The 20728-nt window shown below is 39.0% G+C and overlaps 1 protein-coding gene across 1 annotated transcript in view; it reads left to right on the top strand.

The window, feature by feature from the left end:
• GRHL2 (grainyhead like transcription factor 2) overlaps window positions 1–20728 on the top strand; it is a 117464-nt gene that overhangs the window by 73423 nt on the left and 23313 nt on the right. Inside the window, exons 7-9 of the mRNA XM_062568550.1 lie at window positions 3013–3166; window positions 5924–6035; window positions 11977–12071. Of these exons, the coding sequence (XP_062424534.1) occupies window positions 3013–3166; window positions 5924–6035; window positions 11977–12071 (361 nt within the window). The remainder of the gene's footprint in view (window positions 1–3012; window positions 3167–5923; window positions 6036–11976; window positions 12072–20728) is intronic.

The raw sequence follows: 20728 nt of genomic DNA, 5'->3' as shown, positions 1-20728 counted from the left end.
AGTGTTCCCTTGATGCTCACCAGCATCATTCCTCCCCTCTTCTCCTGTGCATGTCAGCTTTTGAATCTAACTGGATTGTATCTTTTATATCTTTATATCTATTATCTTCCTCCAGCACCATTTAAAGTTGTAACTCCTCTGGAGACCCTGGAATTATGCAAGAGTAAAACTGTTAAGAGAGGTCCTCTGGGTACAGGGCACAGCTTTGACAGCCAGGTCACGGTAGATCTTCCTTACTTTTCAGACTGGCAGGATGCATAATTCAAATGTTCAAGATGGCTCAACTGGCTCCATCAACTTTATGGAATTCCTTATTTCTTACTGCTATTTGTTATTAGGCTAGTAGGTTTTCTGGGAAACCCTCTGTATTTTTACACTGTTTGTTGTGGTACTTTTTATAAATATAAATATAATAAAGATGGTGGTCAATGGAGTGTTTAAGCTGATGCTTAATTTTATGCTTGTGAATAAGTCTGTTTATATCTGAGAGATTACTCTCATTTTAGAAACAGGAAAATGCCTACATGATTTTTCTGGAGTAGGCATATGACTGTTCATGTAGTGGAGGTTTCTTATAGCATGATCTTTTGAATATTGAAACAATTATTAACTTCAGTGGGCTCAGAACTGAGTCATTATACAGACAGCACATACGAAGCTGATCTTTAGCAAATAGTTCTCACTTGCTATGCTGGATGTTTATAAAATCTAATCCTGGAGCATTGGCATCATTAACAATTCTCAGAAGTTAAAATCTTTCATGCTGTTACACAAGTCAACTTTAGAATATAACCTCCATATACATACTCAGCAAAATATATCTTTTTAGGGAGTTACCTGGAAATAGATGTTGAGAAATGTAATCTTCAGATTAAAAAAACCCATGTAGAATATGAAAATAATTGAAGGCCTGATATAATCTCCTGTGATGACTGCAGAAGGCTTTAGCTAAGACCCATGGTGAGATTCAGAACAGGGTTAGAATCATGAGTGGTGATTGCACTAAGTTTATGAGGGTTATGGTAGTCCTCCCACTTTAGGGGGTAATCTGATTGTCAGCTGGGATCAAGAAGAAATTTCCCTTGTGGTACAACACAAAGATTGCATAATTGGCTGGGTGCAGTGTGTCTGGGATTTATATTTTTAAAAGCTTTCTGAAACATACAGAATATTAGTAAACAGAAGGCCAAGGAGTTACAGACATAGGCAGCTTTGTTAGGACACTGTGCATCTGACTTTGGTTCATCCTAAGCTGTTCTTAGAGGGTGTCCTCATTTGCCTGTCTGGTCAGAGGTTTTGAGGTGCACCTCTCAGGGTGCTTAGTGGGCTTGGGTTCACAGCGTGCAGCAGTCTCAAAGTGCACAATCTGCATTCTCTTCACATCGAGCTAAATCAGAGGACATACACCAACCACTAATGGGCATGCATGCCATAGCAGAAGACCAGAGCTGGTCCAAAGCGCTCTTCTTGCTGAAGCACATACGGGGTAGATGTGGCTTATTCAGTGCCAGCAGTTGCACTGGTTGTTTGGAAGCACTTGTGATCAGTAGGTGTACTATGTATGTGATAGTATTTATTTTTCACTTTAACTTTGCTTTGATTAATAACTTTAAAGCAACTAGAAAGATGGCTGGCTTTACATATATAAGCCAGTGTAATCAAAAACATTTGGAAATTGCCTTCATTTCAGGTTGATATTAAGCTATCTGAAACTTTCTTTCTTTGATTAGAAAGAAAGTAGACCACGATATTTCTTTTTTCTTCAAGTAAGGATTTTAGTGCTATTATTGTTCATGCATTTCAATATTTTTTTCATTGAATAGTTTAAAAATGTTTTGGTCTTTCCCTTATTTCCATATTACTATGGCAGCGTTATGACATCCTGGAGTACTTGCTTGAAATAGAAATTAAAGATGCACTGTTGTTTTAGACCAGCATATCTATCCTTTTGGTGCTACTCCAGCACTGCTTAAATATTTTGCTGAATTAGGACCTTTGTGAAAATGCTTCGCCCTCCCCAATTTGTGGAGACAACCTGTGACTCTTTGCATTAAATTTCCTATGATGACCAAATGCAGTTTGAAGAGAATATTTATTCTGCAAGACAAAAAAATATTTTTCATTTAAGAGAATGTGAGAAGCTTCAGGCATAGTTTTTATTGGATTATTGTTCAAGCTCATTATTGGAAGAGATGGCTGGAAAAGGCTCTGTGAGAATTGCGTTCAGCAAACGGTTCACTACTAATGGTGCTTTAAACTTTTCATAGTCTGAAAATTGCTTCTGAAGGTGATGAAAGGTTCTTCTATAAAGGAGGATCTTTTCTAAAATCTCTGTTCTGGCACAAAGGCAAACTGTTTCTCTAAATTTTGGTTGTTTTTCTAAGAAAGGTTGTTTAATTGTAGAATCCAATTAAATGTAGATATTTTGTGCTGTCTGATTAATTTTGAAAAGAATACTCATCAAAAATTGATTTCATATTGTCTTTACATGAATCTACTGTCCCTTCTCCTGTTTTTCTTCTCTGCCCTGTGCTGAAAGTAGTAGTTGGACTTTCCATTCTCCACATGTATCTTCTGCAACAAGTTTTATTCTGTTCTTTTTGAAATTCTCTTTCTGTGACACTTCTAAGTTTAAATATCAGTGGAGGTAACTGATTTCCTTGTAATACTGCAAATTATGCTATATTCCCTCTTAGCATTTGTCCCTTTCACTGTGGATTGCATAGCCTTGTACTTTATAGTGGTTATTGTCAGAGAAGACAAAGATGTAGTCTTTGAAGAGACTTACAGTCCAAATAGGCTTATGCTCAATTGCCAGACCTGATGAACTTGCAAAAAAAATTGTATTTTTTAATACTTGTAGTGTGACCTTTTTCTGGAATTTATTATTAGCTTCTTACTGGTTTACGCTATACTTATATAATGTATGAAATATATAATAAATAGAGACAAAGAGAAAAGGAGAAAGTGATACAGATTTTGCTGGTGTTTCTCTCCCTGTCTTTTCAACAGCACTTTTCAGTATACGCTAGAAGCTACCAAATCTCTGCGTCAAAAGCAAGGGGAAGGGCCAATGACCTATTTAAACAAAGGACAGTTCTACGCCATTACCCTGAGTGAGACGGGTGACAACAAATGTTTCCGGCATCCGATCAGCAAAGTCAGGGTACAGTCCAACTTCTTTCCTAGATGGGAATGGAGCTCTTCAGATATATGTAGTCTGAGTTGATTGTTTTTTATTTATTTTTATTTTTTTGTTATGGGAGTGAATGGAACAACCTCACTCTTATGGCCAGCATGAAGTGGGAGAGTGTTGTCTCTGGTGATTTCAAATGTGTTCTGGTCCATCTTTTTCAAGGCCCGATCTTATGAGCTGTTATATACATATTTGCCTTAGTTTATGATTTGCCAAAAGTTAATTGCACATGTATTGCACTTGACATTGGTGATCTTAGCATTGCCGTGGTTAAAAAATATCAGAGAACTACTAAATCCGTTGTTACAATGTCATGCACTTAAGCAGGTGCTGTCCAGTGCCTTTCAGAGAAAACCTAATTTAGTCTTTCTGGCACTGAAGTTTTCAGGAGTTGAAGCCATTCTTTGAAAGTCTATATGACATTAAATTTAAAATACATCTACTATAAAAATGTATGCTTTTGCTTGATATTCACTTAAGGCATCTGCTCAGATTCTGAAAGCAGAACTGGAACTGGGTGTTCAGCAACAACTGACTGGCGAATAGACTCAGTTTTCCCTGGTAATGTTTTTGAGTAAGCAAATCCTAACCCAGTAACCTTGGAAAGAATAACAAGCCTCAGAATTGCTGCCCTGCAACTTTCACCCTGAAGCTGCAAGGGTTGCATATGTATGAGGCTGCAAAATTGTTTCCACCCAAATAAATGAAGTACCATAAAAATGTTGTGACTGTGGTGGCAGGAACCGATGAAAGTTAACATGAGCTGTGAAGCAGAGAACTGCCTATACAGCTCTATTGTCTGAAATTTAGAGAGACTCTTCCTAAGAAGAGGCTATGATTTATAAGCCTAAGTAGTAGTTCATTTTTAGCCTCGTTTCCTAAGGACATGAGACTGATTGTAGAGTTTAGACGAAGCTGATGTAATACTTCTTTACTGCTGAAAAGGCTCTCCCCCCCTGCCAGCCACCCATGTCTTCCCCCTTTGTGGTGCCAGAAAGAAGAATCAGGTTGGTTCTCTGATCTGGCTGACAACCAGTTCTCATAATTCTGATTCACTGCATAACCATGTGAGTTCTGAAGCTGCGGCAGCTGAAGGGTGGAAATGGTAGGGGCAGGGAATCGTGAGACTGTTTCTTTTAGCAGCTGTATGGTTTAAAGAAGATTGTGAAACCACAGCCAGCTTTCATGATCAGGTTCTGTTCACCAGGCTCAAATACTCAAGTAGCTTTTGGATTTATTGCTGATTCCAGCCAAACTTGACAGAATGGCAAGAAGTTTTCAAGACACTAAACCTCTACAGGTTCCATTTAAATGGTTCATAGAGGAAAAAGACCCAAATTAATGCTGTCCTTGAGGGAAAAGCTCCAGCCTGAACTGCCAGTTCTGATTGGTCTGCCACGCTGGCCAGCTAGCGCATACCTGCTGGCCAGCCAGTGTGTGTGTGCATAACTCAAGACTCATCCAGTGCATATACTGCCTCTTGCCCAGACCGTAGTTAGAGGACATGAAAGACACGATGATGATGATAAGCTTATAGAGGTAGAAAGGAGGAGGTCACAGAGCACATGCAGGGTTACTGTGGTGAAGGTGGGTCATGAATCAATTGTTAGTTCCTCTGCTTATGAAACTGCTTGTTAGTATTTTTTTTTTATGAGCTTGATGACTCAGGGTTAAGGGAAGAATTACAACAAAAGAAGATGAAAGGTGCATTTTGTTCTCCATGATTTCTTTTCACTCACATTTACCTAGCGTGAACATTCTTTTGATGTTTTGTGTTTTTTATTTTGCTTGCTTACAGAATGGCTTTTTAAAAGCCATTTTAAAAAAAGCTTTTATTACTCATGTGAAGTTGTACAATAAAGTTTCAATCTGTTTCCTTTGAATCATACAATTTAAACAATGGAAATCCAGAACTTGAACTGAAAAGCTCAGTGAATATTCACACTGAGTTTGTCATTAAATACATATATGCAGACGTCCTGCTCATAACAAGGTTGTTTGTACTATGAGTCCAAAGTTTTCTGTTCATGAAAGAAGATAAAGTCTTGAGTTTGTTGCCACTCATATTTTAATTGTGCTCAGATACATTATCAAATAAAATTTATTTGCGTTTTTGATGGTTATAGCAACTTAACTACCACATTTTTGTCAGAGTACATTTGCACATATGATCCACATAAACTGACTTTTCCATTTTTACTCCCCAATGACAATACCCAATGAAGCTTCACTCTGAAGTTGTGATTTCTCCACAGCATTGTAACCCTTAGACTACTAAGCTAATCTTTGAAAATGGCCTGCTTTTAGCCAGCCAAGCCTGAACTCTATGATAACACATTCTCTTATAGCTTAATGTGATCTTCCAGAAGCACAAGGAATGCCTATGTTGGTCAGAATTGGATTTGGAGATCTCCTGACTTTTTACCTAAAGTAAACTAAACTTCTTAAATCTAAGAATATGATCAAATTTTATTTAGATTATCAAAAACGTAATCCTAAGACATACATTAAAACTACATTTTTTCTATTCTGAAATTTTAAGTGGACTGCAGTATTGGACTGGAATAAAGTTCAGTGATCTTTTACAATCTAAGTACTGTGGGAGAGGGGTGGCTGGATCAACATTAGCAAGATATGAGAGCATTAGAGCATTTGGGAAATTATTATTTCTATGTTTCTGGATCTTGAATACATATTAATTAATACCACTTCTGTTGATTTTCTTAGAGTGTGGTCATGGTTGTTTTCAGTGAAGATAAAAACAGAGATGAACAGCTGAAATACTGGAAATACTGGCATTCTCGGCAGCACACAGCTAAACAGAGGGTCCTTGACATTGGTAAGTATTAGCGGATCTTGGTTTCGGAGGAGATTACCAGATTTAGAAATCTCTGGTACCTTGCCCAGAGATGTGGTGGGATATACCGGCAATAGCTGCAAGGTTTGGGCCACAGTTCTTAGCAATGGCTCATGCCTGCAAGGACTGGGCAAGGGGGACTATGAAGTGGCAGAGAGCTGTGCTCCTGCAGCAGGAGTGATCCTCAGGAGACACAGTGCAAGGCATCACTTGCATCCATATTAATGGCGTTTCAGCTTCCCATTCCCTGCTGCTGGGATCCATGTCTGTGCCTCCTCAGTAGTGGCCAGCTACTTTTGTTTTTTCAAAGACTGGCCTGTTTTTTGATCTGATGACGGCCCATGTAACAGTTATGTAAACTAATCTGATAGATTGAGCTTCTGGACTGGGGAAGGAGTGAATACATTGGGCCCACGTTGCTGCAGAGGCCTTAGTGTTGGGTCACTGCACGCTGCCATCCCTGTGGGGACTGCACATGAGCACAGAGGACTCCCACACCCCTGTTTCTGACTGTTGTCAGTCTTGCATGGAAGTAAGGGGGAAACTGTGAACTCTGATGCACTATCGTGAGAGCACTGTTTACCATTCATCCCATATAAGGTATTTACAAGCCCATTTCAGCCACAACTGCCCTATCTGCATGCTTGGGAAGCTTTCAACAGAGGAAGAAAGTATACCTACTGCCAAGGAGCCTAAAGTCAAAATCTGTGGGAATGTCTAGACTTCAAGCGCTTCTCCCCTCCCACATGCAGTTTATACATGCAGCGCAGCCATCTGCAGTGAATTCCAGTCAAAGGAGTCGGCTAGACCAAAGCAGGCAAAGTCTATCTTGTTTTGACTGCCTGAGGGAACCAAACCATTGAATGGCAGAAATGAGAGGGGGCAGAAGGGAGGAAAAAGCCTAATGACTTGGAAAGCAGTAGAGGACTTCAGGGGTGATCAAACATCTCCAACCCTGGGAAGCAGTCCCTAAGTGGTCTTACTCACATAGTGCCTCTTGACTTTCAAATGCTGCAGCCTCCAATGAGGCTGGCATTATTTAAAGTCAAGTGTATTTGGTCTAAGCTACTGGGCAACTGTTCCTGAATCTCCTCTCTGCCTCTTGTCTGATCGTTATAGTTTCAGCTGAAATGTTTCCCCAACTCCCTTTTTTTTTTTTTTTTTTTCTCCTTTGGAGTACTTGAGGCAGTAAAACTTCCACCCTAGACCAAATGACTCCTATCATGACACATTAAAAGAGCAACTATGTCATGTCACAGCTATTTCTGAGGCCTGCTTGTTTTTGTGCTAGTCTGTACAAGCTTGCAATACCTTCGAAGGTATGTGCCGACAAGCTAGTTCCGTTGCAGTGCCAACACCCTTCGACTGCCTCAGCCGGATTTCACTCGTGGTGTCCCTGACAAATTTCAGTCCCCTTACCCAAGTGAGTCAGCCTGTGTTATATATTCTGTAAAACAGTGCTCTGCAAAACAAATGCTGTGCACGAGCAATATGTTTACCTGTGCTAAAATGAATGTCTTTTATGTTTCCACTAATTTAAGAAGAAACTGAGATGAGATGAGTCTGTTCTGATTTCGGTGGCACTTTGGTGTGTATTCTATTTAGACTGCAAACACGAGCAAAGCCTGGTGTAATGGGACTTAATGATACAACGTTCCCTGTCAGATGTTAAAACTGTTCACCTCACATTTTCAGAAGACCTAGATATTACTAAGTAGTATTTTCTTGAGAGTAGTTGAAATATGGCCTTAGCTCTTAGCAAATACAGTATTTTTGAAGCACTTTTCCTTTTATATGGGACTTATAATGGTGGACATTTGGCTCCTGTGCAGTCGGTTTTGCTGTCCCCTTTAGGACAGAATGGTTCCTAGCTAGATTTCCCCTGTAAGCATCGAGCTCCATTTAGAAGAGCTTTCCGTTTTTCTCATAGGATCATCTAACTGATCAGCTTCATCCAATTCAGAAGTTGGTCCTGCTTTGAGTAGGGCTAGGGTAGGGCTTGAGCCAGATGACATCCAGTGGTCCCTTCCAACCTAAATTATTCTGTGATTCTCCAAAGATTTCCCTTTATGTTAAAAATTCCACCCTAGATCCTTGAAGGGCTCCTGTAGAGGAATACTGAATTAGTGCCCAGACCCTATATAGTGAACAGAGAGAGTTACATGTCTGTAAGTGAGATTGGCAAGTGCTGGGATGCTCCCTGGAGAGCCATTTAAATGGGCAGTGAGAGAGGCTTGCTCAGGATGGGCATATTTACTACATTCTGCCCATCTCCAGGGGCTGGGCTGGCAACCTCTTTCTACTGGTAGCTGCACTTCTGCTTGTTATTCTAGGTCCCACTCCTGACAAGCCACATTTCTGCAGGCAAATCTCTATTAGGCTTGTGACTTACTGGTCCCTTTCTGGAGCTGTGGCCCCTTGTTTGGAATCACTGCTTGGCTGCTTTAATAAATACTGCCAGCCTGCATAAATATGTGAACTACCCCCCTTCCTCTCTAAAGTCATTCTTTTGTTTTTTCAAAACTTGAGCAGAAAAGGAGGAGATTCTCTTTATAGAAGCTTTACCCATGACCTGGAAATGCCTAGGGTCAGTTCCCTCCGTAGCCAAAGGAAGTTCCTGCCCTCGTCTCCTGAGCAGGAGTCTGGTCTGGAGCAGTGGCAGTGGTGGGAGTCTCTGTGCTTTCCTGTTAAAGCCTGTTCCCTGTGATCATTGACCCACAAAATAAGAGACAGAGCTCATGAAAGTAAATGAAACGCTGGGGTATACTGACTGGGGCACGAATCAGGGTTTGAGTCCCACCTTCAGGGAAGATTCAAGTTGTAGCAGAATAACCTTTGCTACCTGAAGTTAACAAATATTAATTTTGAACATTTCCAGGTTACAGTGTTGGGGACTACATATAAAGTTATGTACTTACAAAATACCTTTGCTGGTGTGCTAGATACAGTATGTTGGCTTGTATTTTGTATTCTCCTCCTACTCCAGTGGCTGTTTCTCTTCTCATGCCTTCTCACTCAGATTTGATGTGTCATTTTCCATATCTTGCTGAAGAGACACTTTGGATCAGAGATTTTGAGTATTTGTTGCACTGAGGCCTACGCTTGTATAAGGGTCTACACTTCAGATTAAAAAATTTACCGCAAAGCATATATAAAGAGTTAATCTTTTATTAGATTCCTTCTATGTAAACTGTCTATATATGAATAGCTATAAATATATTTAACATGTTCCATAGACATGCTTATAACCATTAGTATTATGTTAATTTAAATGTTTATAACATGTTAAACATTTGTGAATCCTTTTAAAGTGTTTATAAATGAACTTTTAATCTAGATTGTGACTTGCACCGTAACAAAAGTGCTGGGTATTTGAGGAAGTAGACTTTAGGACTTGACACTAAACAAGAAGCAAAAGCATTTTCCAGAATTTAGGCTTTATGCAGTTACGGATTTTTGTGGAAAAGGAGGCACTTACACACTTCTTAGCAGTGAGAGTGAGAATTGTTTCTGACTTTTCCACAGTACTGTGCAGTGGCATTGAGTTTCCACTTTCAAAATAATGCAGCATAAAGAATACAATAGTAGATTACAGCAGATATGTACTTGTTTGCTCAGAATCTGTGGCATAATTTGACCAATACTGAAGCAGATTCAAGCATAGATGTACAAGAGTGGATATGGGAGCTTTAGATTGTGATTATCTCTGCTTCAGAGTTTTACCCATATTTTATCCAGTATAGATTGTATTATTTATATACTCAATACAAAAACTATTACAATGGCATATAATAAAAGCAAATGATTAGTGTTTAATATTGAAATCTGTTACTGTTTAATATGCAGATTACTCAATGAAAAAGGAATTTCTGTAAAGCTGTTTTCTTCCATGTCAAAGAACTCCAATTTTCTATTTCTGATAATTCACAGCAGCAGGAGAGGAGAAATCATCACACTAACTTTTTGCAAATAGCCTTGGATGTAAATGCTTTCTTAATCTACTAAGGATCCTTTAAAATTATTTCTAAATTAACAGGAATAGAATACAATTCTGCTTTTAAACAGCACATCACATATACAGTTCATGAGATTTGTGTGTGGCAATTAAAGAAGTGGGGACATGTGTTGGGGGAAGGGAAGGGTTGGTGGGATGCTTGGTTCTGACAGTTTTTCTGAGAAGAAAATGTGTCTTTATAAGACATCTTGTTCATGTCTCTCCAAAGAGCACCTACACAGCACGCCCATACGCAGCAGGCAGTTGCACAAGGCACTTTTTTTGGTGAATCATAAATTTAAGGGGTGGGTGGATGTGTGCACATGCATATTAAACTACTTATGCGTCTTCAAACTCCTCTCATTTGCATTCCCACACTGAATTTAGATAGTGAAGCCAATAACTTTGTTTACAAAGGAAATCTGAGTTCACGAAGGGAATAAAAACTTACAACCCCTCTCAAACATCATGTTCAGTTGCTGCATCAGTGAATGTTGTTGTTATGCTTAAGCCTGTGTTGAGAACAGGGACTATTTACAGTGTCCAAAGTCCTTTCAGATATCCCAAGTGCACCATTTCGCTTGCTTGGTAAAATCCTAGCATCCCTGCCCATCAGCTGAGAGAAAGGTATACTAATTGCTTGTGTCTGTTCTATGTTAAATCGTTCTCCTTGCAACGACAATTTTGTTACAAATGCTTTTGAAACAGTTATTATTTTTAGAGACCAAAACTTTATTTTTAAAAAGGTAAACAGGGAAGGATAGGAATGCGATGTCCATTTGGGTCTCTCATTTATAGAATACAAAACCATCTCCTTCCTATAGCTGTGTACAAAGCTAAGCATCAACATGCTTCTGAAGTACAGATTTGGGCAAAAGTTAGAAAGATCAAGATTGCTGCATTGCATAATCTCAGCTCTCTTGTGCTGAGACCAAAAACAGTCCTCAAGGGCTTCTAAGACAGTGTATAGAACCAGAGAGATTTAACATATTTTCTTGAAGAATCTGAAAGTTCCTTCAATCAAGCAGATATTACTTACATACAAACCTGGTCTCTCTCGTAATCTGTCATCATAGAGAACAAGGTGCATTAAACTGACTGGCAAAGGGAGAAAAAAGGGGGCTTGTCCCACTTTGCTTTTTGGTTATAAGGAAGACCTGGAAGTTTTCTTTCTTATGTGCTTTTCTTTTATTTTTTTTTCTGTCATCTTTGAAATTCAGACTTCCTCTCTCTTGCTTTTTACTCTTTTTAGGAATGCTAGTTACTTGATAATATCAAAGGTCCTTTCAAAATAAGTGAGAAAATGATACAGTTTTGGTATTCAGACAATTTAAAAATCTCTATGTTTTGTTTGCTATTTTAATATCATTTACACTTTGGAGAAACAGTTTCTGTGAATATTTGACAGAGATCCAGCATCTGATACTGTAACTTTTAGGCAAGACAAAAAGGTTGAGCAAGATGCATACACTACTGATTATTTCCTCCAGTAATAGGGTAATAGCTGCCTCTTAACCTATTAGAAATCTTCTTTAGGTTTTACCATAATATCATTTCTTTATGGCAGACTTTAGACATTCGTTTTAAATGTTTCAATAGCCTTGGTTAATTTTCCAATTTTACCTATTCCATTTTACTGCCAAGCTAATGAATGCACCCACTCATTCCCACCACAGTCATACTGATTCCTTTTTGAGAGTAAAGAATATTTTTCAAGAGCATTAGATAATGAAGTAGTATGCATTACACTCAAGGATATTATTTCTTTGCAAATAAATTTATTAATAGCAATACATAAGCAATACATTAGGTAGTTTTGATGTATTAGACAACCCATTTGAAAAAGCAAAGGGCAACTCCACAGTTGTACTATGAGCTATAAAAGAGAGTCCTTTTTCATAAGATTTTCCTGTTTGTTATTTGTTACAGCTGATTACAAGGAGAGTTTTAACACCATTGGAAATATTGAAGAAATTGCATTCAATGCTGTGTCCTTTACTTGGGATGTCAATGAGGAAGCAAAGGTGAGGAAAAGCTATACAGATTGTATTTGTTTATAAAAACCATCCACCCTCAGTCCCTGTTCCACTCTTCTCTCCTCTATAACCAACATAAGAAGGATAGGTGGAGGTGAGAAAGCTCTTTCTCCTCAAAGCCGGGCAAATGTTGGTCTGTTACTGACTCCAAGGATTGTGATCATCCGTTATATACCATCTAACAGCTGTCAGGATGATACTGCATACACATGCATATCCCTGTCAAATAAAAGGAGATGCAGTCGTAAGGAAAACAGGGGTGTCAGAGCGCAGTTTCTTATTTGTGGCGTCTCAGTGATTTTTCCATTTAAAATGTGCCCAGCCTGAGAAGCAGTAAGAGGTTTTGTCCTACTTGCAAGGTCAGTGCCAGACACAAGGTGAATGTTTCCATTCTCCAGATTATCATCTGTCTTTCTACACTGTTAACATTGTCAATAATCAATATTCTGTAAGCTAGACTATGCCATCCTTGGTGTTTTTGCCACTGTTTTCCATAAGATAACACAGACTGGCCATGCAATTGGAAATGAGCATGTTTTTGGTGAATTATTATTTTTTAATGGTCAAATACACTCAGATATGGGGTTTTGCAGTTGAGGATGTAACAGTTACAGTGAACCTCTAAACCAGGACAGCAGAGCACCTTATCAAGTGTCTTGTCGATAAGGACATCCAAAGGATAGCAAAATGTTTTAGCTCCATGAACTAGTGGAACAGAAATGAAAATCTTCTGTAAGCAAATAGCAAGGGAGGTGGGCTGTGTAAAATGGGGTAGCATAATGCAGAGTTCTCAGGGATCTAGAAATAATAAGCAGCAAACGCGGTCAGTTTAGCAAATTCCTAGTACAGTCTTCATATTGAATACAAAACACCCAACATTCAGGTAATACTAAGAATCTCTCAAATGCGGAGCTTCATGCATAGTTCCCCACTGCATTTCTAACAGAGCACTGTCCTCCTTATGAGAGACAGCGTTGAGCACTGTACGGTAGCATTAACGCTCGCTATCCTGACTTGCTTATTAACTGAAGATGTTGAAGGCTTTAGTAACAGAGATTGTCATAGTTGGTGCACATTTTAAAAGAACAGAGCACTACGTAAAGAAGACAGTAGTTCCCAAAACTGCCTAGCTCTTTCAAAAACTGAGCCTTGGTAAACAGACTCGTACTTGGCCCAGTTGCTATTAATGCTATATTTGCTCATATAAAGCTCACATTTACTCACTCTCCCCACCCCAGATATTCCCCTAAAATAAGGATGTAGCTATTATGTGACTTCATTTAAAAATACGGTATTATGTTGTCCTCTGCAGTCACAACAGATGACCATTGTGTGCATGTAGTCATTGTGCAAGAAAATACAGAATTCATTTGAAGTGTTCAACACCAGGACCTTCACAATCTTGCTGGCTCTGTGCACTCTGACAGAAACACTAATAGGTCTAGAGCACAGCATTCCATCTCTTCCTCCTGTTCTTTAACACACTTGATTTGCAGCTGCAAGCCAGACTGATCAACACAGCATATTGATCTAGGAGCAAGAAAGTCTCCTGTGCTAATATCAGGTGTTATCCTCAGCCACTTTGTTCCTTTCTAATATCATATCATTCACACCATTCCCTCTGCCAAAACATTAAGAATACAACTCTCACTATAACCATGTGGAATATAAATAATAAGAGTTTAAAATGGTGGCTGTATTATTGTCCTTAGAGCAAAAATTGTAAGGTGTAACATTTAAGAGAGCCATTTGAATTTCTGCAGAAAGTAGTCATTAAAATACATGTTGTCTTATGCTTAATTTATTTTTATTATTATTATTAAATGTAATTATTAAATGTCTGGGCTCAAACGGAAAATGTATTGATAACAGTAAGAAGGTTCATAACATTACTTGTTACTGGGCACTAAAGTGTAAGTCAGGTTGTATATTTAAAGTTATCACCATACACTAAAGCGTTATTCCTGCCCTGCACACAAGTACATGTATGTGCATGCTTGCTCTTGTTGCAGAGTTTAATAAAATAACCAGTCATGCTCAGACTGGGAATTCCCATAGGATCCCCCTGCGGTGTTTGAAAGCTGTGTATTCAGAGTCACGTCACTGAACACTGTTTTCTCCAGCAATTACCTCATCTCAGAGAGCTAAAGAATTTCAAGACCTAATTACAGACTCTCTTTCCTCAAGCTTTTTGAATGATGATCCTTAAACTGGCTCCATTGTTTCTGTTCAATGTTTTTTTCCCTTTTCTCCACAATTTCAAGATTAAAACTAACCTAACAAGCACAAAGACCTTTCTCTTCTAAAGTCAGACAAAAGCAGTACAGAGCAGTTCTTTCCAGGGCCGCTAAGATGTTAGGTGACAAAGCTCTCCACTGGGCTGGGAGGAAGAAAAAATAATCCAGACCAATCTTTGGAACTGCACAAGGGAGCAATCTTTAAAAATGAAAAAGAACTAATTGAATATCCTTGTCTATCCTGGGACACGAAATCCTGCATCTAGTGAGATGCATCTCAAGCATCAGATTTCTCACTTCGAAACTCCACCTGCAGGGCATATGCTTTAAAGCCAGATTCCTCCTCCCACATTCAAGTTGAGTTGTACCTTCTTCCTGGAAGCCTTTTAGGATGAAGGTATGGCAGCCTGAGTGTGACAGCCCGAATCTGCCTGTTGACGAAGGGAGTCTGCTAAGGATTTATAAGACAGCATCTCAGGTGCATCTTAGGTGAAAGAAATGGGAATTTGTAGAAGACAGGCAGAGGCCTCCCACTGTTGCATTGGGAGCCTGAGGAGAGCTGGGGACTGGCTCTGGCTCCATGGGCTCTGGTCTCTTCTCTCTCGATTGCTGCTGGGCAGAACAGGGGCACAGAAGGGAAGAGGGACCCTTATGTAACACACTTGCCTATGTGCTAATCTGCCCATTGCTTTCCCTGGATGAGAGTAAACAGCTCCAAAGTCAGAATTACTGCCCCGTTAAGAGTTTTCTCTACTATATCTGAAGTGACAGCTGTCCCCTTGCCCTCCAGGAGAGCAGAGCTGAGCCCTGCACGGCCATACCCCCTGCGTAGCCGTGTCTTTTCCTACAACGACAGCCTTTTCTACTGCAGCCATTCTCTAGAGTTTCCCATAGATTTATGGTTTAGAAGTGGAATCCCAAGGAGTGAAGGGAAAGTATCTATAGCCATGTTAAACTCTTCCTTAGGCTTCCTTAAGACAAAAGCACTCTGCAATAAGGGAGCATCAGTAGGAAGAGGATCAGGGGATGACTTTTTGTATGATCCATTATCCTTTCTCTCCACCGTTTACTCCTACATGTAATTCTACATGATTTATAAGCAAGGTGATCTGCTGGCTTCCCCTTGGTTAAACCTGAATATAATGTTTGGTATCTTTAAAGGAATTCTTTAAAGGAAGGTGAGAAAACAAATAACACATAATGAGAACTGGCTGACTTTTCAGCCATCTTTTAAAAGTTTTTTTTTTTTTTTTTTTTTTTTTTTTTTGATATGTAAAGGTGATATGTTAAAACTGCCTTGCTGTTGATCTACAGAAGATTTTTCTGTAGCATCTGGTAGGTTAACAAAATTCTTGTGGAGGCTTTTGAACAGAGCTCAGCTTCCTTTTCAGTAGACATATTATCTGCCTGCTTGCAGTCTTACAGCAGCGAGAATTGAATTTGCAAGAAAGATCATTAAGAACATGAACACTCTTAGTCAAACAAGAGTCTCTTTTTCATAAATTGGTGTACCAACACTTTTAGATAAGTCTTCGCTCTGATTAATACTTTGCTACTTTAGAATGATTAGGGTGATGTTACCTCCGAAACAATGTTATTTTGAAAGTAAGTTCATACTTTTACTGTAAAGTCAACAATGTGATCTCAGTAGAAGAGAATATGACCTTAAAGCTCACAAAAAATACTTTTCAGTAATATCAAGAAATAACTGGCTTCTGCAAAGATATGCAACTTGGACGGGCAGTAAAAAGACGTCAGATATGTAAATCACACATGCTGGCACAAGCTTCTTGGTGTCTGTAGCAGTGGTGTGCTGTGCAGTAGTTGTGTATACTTGCATGTAGTCACTGTCCTCGTGTATTTAACTGAAATGTAGATCTTTAATCCAAAGCATGCTGAAGCCCCTGGGAGCTTTTCCAGTTACTTAATGAGTTTTGGCATAGCCCATAGAGTAATAAGCTCTATTTTCAGTGAGTGAGTGATTTGCTGGATTAAGCTCTTAGACATTGTGGGCCAAAGAGAGACATGATTCCAGTGAGCACAGTTGTAAAATCAAGTTGTTGAAACCACACAGTCTCTAGCCGTGATTTTTACTGTGATAATCCTTTTTTTTTTTTTTTTTTTTTAAACTTGGTAGGATATTTAGTACAAGTTTTGACTAGTGTAAGATTTATGACATTCATAGTTTTCCATTTCCTTCCTAAGTTACATCAACTTTCATTTCATTTGGAAGGAAATTAGTATTTTCTATACTTTCAAAATTTAATGGTGGAGGTAAAGAGACTTTGTTTTGGGGAATTAGTACCAGAAATGATGTAGTGGTAGACTTGGAGCCAGCTTTAATAAACCATATCTGTGTGTGTATGTGTGCATGTATATATATATATACACACACACACACACACATATATATATACACACACGCGTATGTATACATGCATGCATTCATGGGTGCACACATATGCACACATTAAAAAAGAGTTAATATAGTAAGATTAATATAATTGATATAACTTTATATTATTATTATTATATTATATTATTATTTGTGTATTATATATTATATACAATTAATATAATAAGAAGAGCTAATATTTGCCACCTTTGTGGTAGCAAATAATGTTGAAATTTCAGTGTATACAAATGGTTCAGTAAGTATGCGTCTGGGATTCAAGGCAAATGGCATTTTTATGTAGTTGCCGGGGTGTGGTGTGGGTTGAGGAAGCTTCAAAAGAGCAGTGTAAACATTTGCTGGAGACATTTGTATTGAAATAAAACAAAGGTCTTACCTTTGTATGGGATTTATAAGGTAACGGCTGGCAGGAGAAACTATAAACCCACACTTTTTACGTATACAAGGAATGATGGGATTGGTGTTATTCATTAAAGAGACAAGTAATTTAACTTTCTATTGCTACAGTATGGTGGGATGAACCTTTTTAAAACTGAGGACTGTTAGGATTTTGTAAAGACCAATCCCCTAGACAAAGATGCTATATGTTGCCTGTATTCAGTAGAGGAATTACTTAAAGTTTCTAATTTTGTGATACAACCCACTCTTCCCTCCCTTCTGCTGTTGGCTTTTTCTGAGATGATGAGAGCCAGAAATGTAAATAGTAATAAAAGGCTTATATTTAGAGGTTTCGTAACTGTAGACCTTTAAAGTGTCTAAACTGAGAGACTGCAGCAGGAGTCATATTGGCTGGATTAAATGATAAAAGGGGAAATGCATTTCTGAGCCTTGCCTTCTCTTAAGACAGGTTACTGTGTTTGTGTCTTGTATATCACTAATTATACTGCAGTGTTTAGCAAACAGTCAGTAATTCACATAATAACAGCTATGCAGTGGAGGAATACCTCCCCTGAAAGAGAGAGAGCTTTTTCTAGACATTCCCTATAACAAACAGAAGAGTTGTCGTTCTCTTAGGCCACTTCTGAAACTTTTTCAGGCATCAAATGTTTCTCCAAATTAGTTTTTCATTGCCAATGACATGCCTGAGCTGGAGACTCGATGGGTGGAACTCTATTATTAATTGCTCTAATCTAAAATATGCTGACATTTTAAAAAAGACAATCACTGTAACGACAAACTAAACTTGTTCCTGATAGCAAAACATTGCTAAAATCCAATTTGCACAGGACAAAAAAGTTTGTAAATGAATTCATGTACTGCCAGAGTCACATCCATGAAAATAATTCTAAGTCAAATGTAGACAGGGCCATGGGGAAAACAGCAGAGATTTCTCCTCCTGCTGCTGTCATTTCTACCTAAATCTGCTTGTTCTAACCATCTAACCAGCATGCGAGAGACCAGAGTAAGACCACTCTTAAGCCTTAGCTTCTGCCAAGAGATGTAGGATAGGACTTATGTTTTCATGGCTGCCTGTGTATTGTATTGCTCCTAGTCTCATTGCGAGTCGCTTGCCTGCTTCATGGATGCAGTTGCAAAGGAGGGTAAGATGCAAGCTGTACCAGGTGAAGCAGCCTGTGCTTGGACAGGCAAGTGAAGTCATTGCTGCTGCCTGGAACAGTCTGCATTCCTCAGCCATGGCCTCAGGGAAGTGAAAGCTATGGGGCAGGATGGGGGCAGAGAAAGGTATGGACCAAGGGCTTTCTGCCTCTATTTCACCCCAGAAGCCTGCTATAACACTATGCTATAACTAGTGAAAATCTTCAGTAATGCAAAAAAACCTCTCTATAATATCAGCTTAAGTAACACAACTCATGCCCTCTTCCCTTTCCCTCTGTGCACACAGCAAGATTTGTTTTAAATTGTTTTCCAAATCAAAAATCAGTGTTGTGCTTTAAAGAAAAGCTAATAGAAGATTATGTGGAGACAAGAAATCTTCCAGAAATAAATGATCTGTGTTAATTCAAGTATATCTGTCTATCTGCATGGCAGAAATGATATGACAGAAATTACAGTACACTTCTTGCACGTGAAAGTACAGTCATTATTCCTCAGAGAGATCCTGATGTATTACAGTGTCAGGATTAGGATATTGAATCTTACAGCGTCAATCTATTATTCATGCTGAATAATCTGTTATTGCTGTATTGGGACTCTTAAAATGATAAAGTCTGTCTTTCCCAGTTGCTCCTACTACACTCCAGGTTTCTGGAGGCAGTGGAAGAGATAACACACAGTGTATGTAGTTGATTAAGATGGGACAGTGTCTTTTTTTTACTTCTCAGCTATGTGTGCAGCAAACATGACAGATGCAGTTGCGTAGACTCAAAGTCTTCACATCCCTTCTCACATTTTTAATATACAGTTTGGAAGATCCCTGTGTGCAACTATGGGCTAAAATACGGATTCTGTTCTACATCAAACCTCATTCCATTGCTCTGTGTTCATACATACATGAAAGCGCTGCCCTGATGCTGTAAAGGAAACTTAAGGCAAATTAAAATTCAGGCAATTGTATTTCAAAGGCATATGCACCCATATTTACACTTACCTTTGGATCTGGAAGAGACCAAGTTGTAATTTGAAACAGAAATAACACTATCAGCTTTAAAATCAGAGTTTCACCTAGGGCCCTTCCCTGCCTCCCTCCTCTCCCCTCAGTTAAAGTTCAACTATTTCATTTGTAAATGCAGTTCTGTGATACAATCAGAAGCAGAAATGTGGAGGTGCCATTAACTCAGTCAGGCAAACAAGCTGCTCTGGCTCCATCATAAAAAAACCCTGACTGTAATGTTAACTTCTGCCATTAGGGTAAAGTTTCCATCTACCACCTGTATGCAATCCTTCTTTACTCTGTGCTGTCCTTCCCTTAAGGAATATTAATGTTAATATTCCTTAAGGAATATTCTGTTCAGCCCTACTGATTTATTTTTTTCCTGCTTGTGGTTTGCAGGGGGAGGGCTTCCTTCAGTCTCTGTCTTTCTGAATCCTCACAGGCCCTGGGGGCTTTTGGTGTCTCCTGTGCCTGGCGAGGTATATGGCAGTGCCCCAGCTCCTGGTGGGGAGTGGGTTTGCGAGAGGTCCCACAAAGCTCATCCTTTCTGAGTATGTTGATATGTTTTGTTTTTTAAAATCTGAGGAAAACTAAAAAGTAGAATCAAGTTAATATATAATCAGCACTCGTTATTATGTAATGCCTATATTAACACATACTTCATAGGAAGAACAATTGGATTTTTAATACACTTTTTTCTCTCTCAAATTTCATGCATGCTATCCTGTCTGGGAAGAAATTAGTGATATTTCAGATCATGTAACAGCTTCCTTTGTACTAAAATAATCATTGGGAGACTTGCTGGTGGTAGGCCAATCTGCCAGGTGCTGTACAAACAGAGAACAGAAGAGATGGTCCATGTCCCATAGTAGTGATGGTGGTTAGAAGGCATGAGATAGCTAGTGGCTATCAGTGGACACAAGTGGGCATAGAAGGAAACCACGAGACAGATTTCTGAGTAGAAGACAGGCAGCGGTTCTAGCACGCCAGGAGCCACAGGCATTGCCAAGTTATGTGGAAGCTACATGATAAAGGGGATTTTTGAGAAGAGATAGGAAGTTGCTTTATAAGTGTATGAAGAACTCTGTTCCAGTTGGACAGGGTGAGATGCATTCTTGAAATTGAAGAAGGACTATGAAGGAGCTTTAAAGTGAAACTCAGGAAAGTCTGTTGATAGGACAGAGGAAGGGGAACTGCTGATGAGAGAGAAGTTATCAAAGTGGTATGGGAAAGGACTGGTCTTTGCACAACTGTTTGCAGTAGATATGAGCACAACAAGAAGAGATTTGTCAATGCCAGGCAATAATGGTGCCCATACTAAAAAATGAAATACAGAGACCCTTCTATAGTTTACTAGCTATGAGGATGGAAAGGCCATATCTTAAAGGACACTGTGCTGAAAAAAAATCAATAAGATTTAAAAGTAACCTAGCTATGAGGAAGC

Source organism: Rhea pennata, chromosome 2, assembly GCF_028389875.1.
Source record: "Rhea pennata isolate bPtePen1 chromosome 2, bPtePen1.pri, whole genome shotgun sequence".
Taxonomy (NCBI): Eukaryota; Metazoa; Chordata; class Aves; order Rheiformes; family Rheidae; genus Rhea; species Rhea pennata.
Note: the sequence above shows the minus strand (reverse complement) of the source record. Positions and strands in the feature narration are given on the sequence as shown.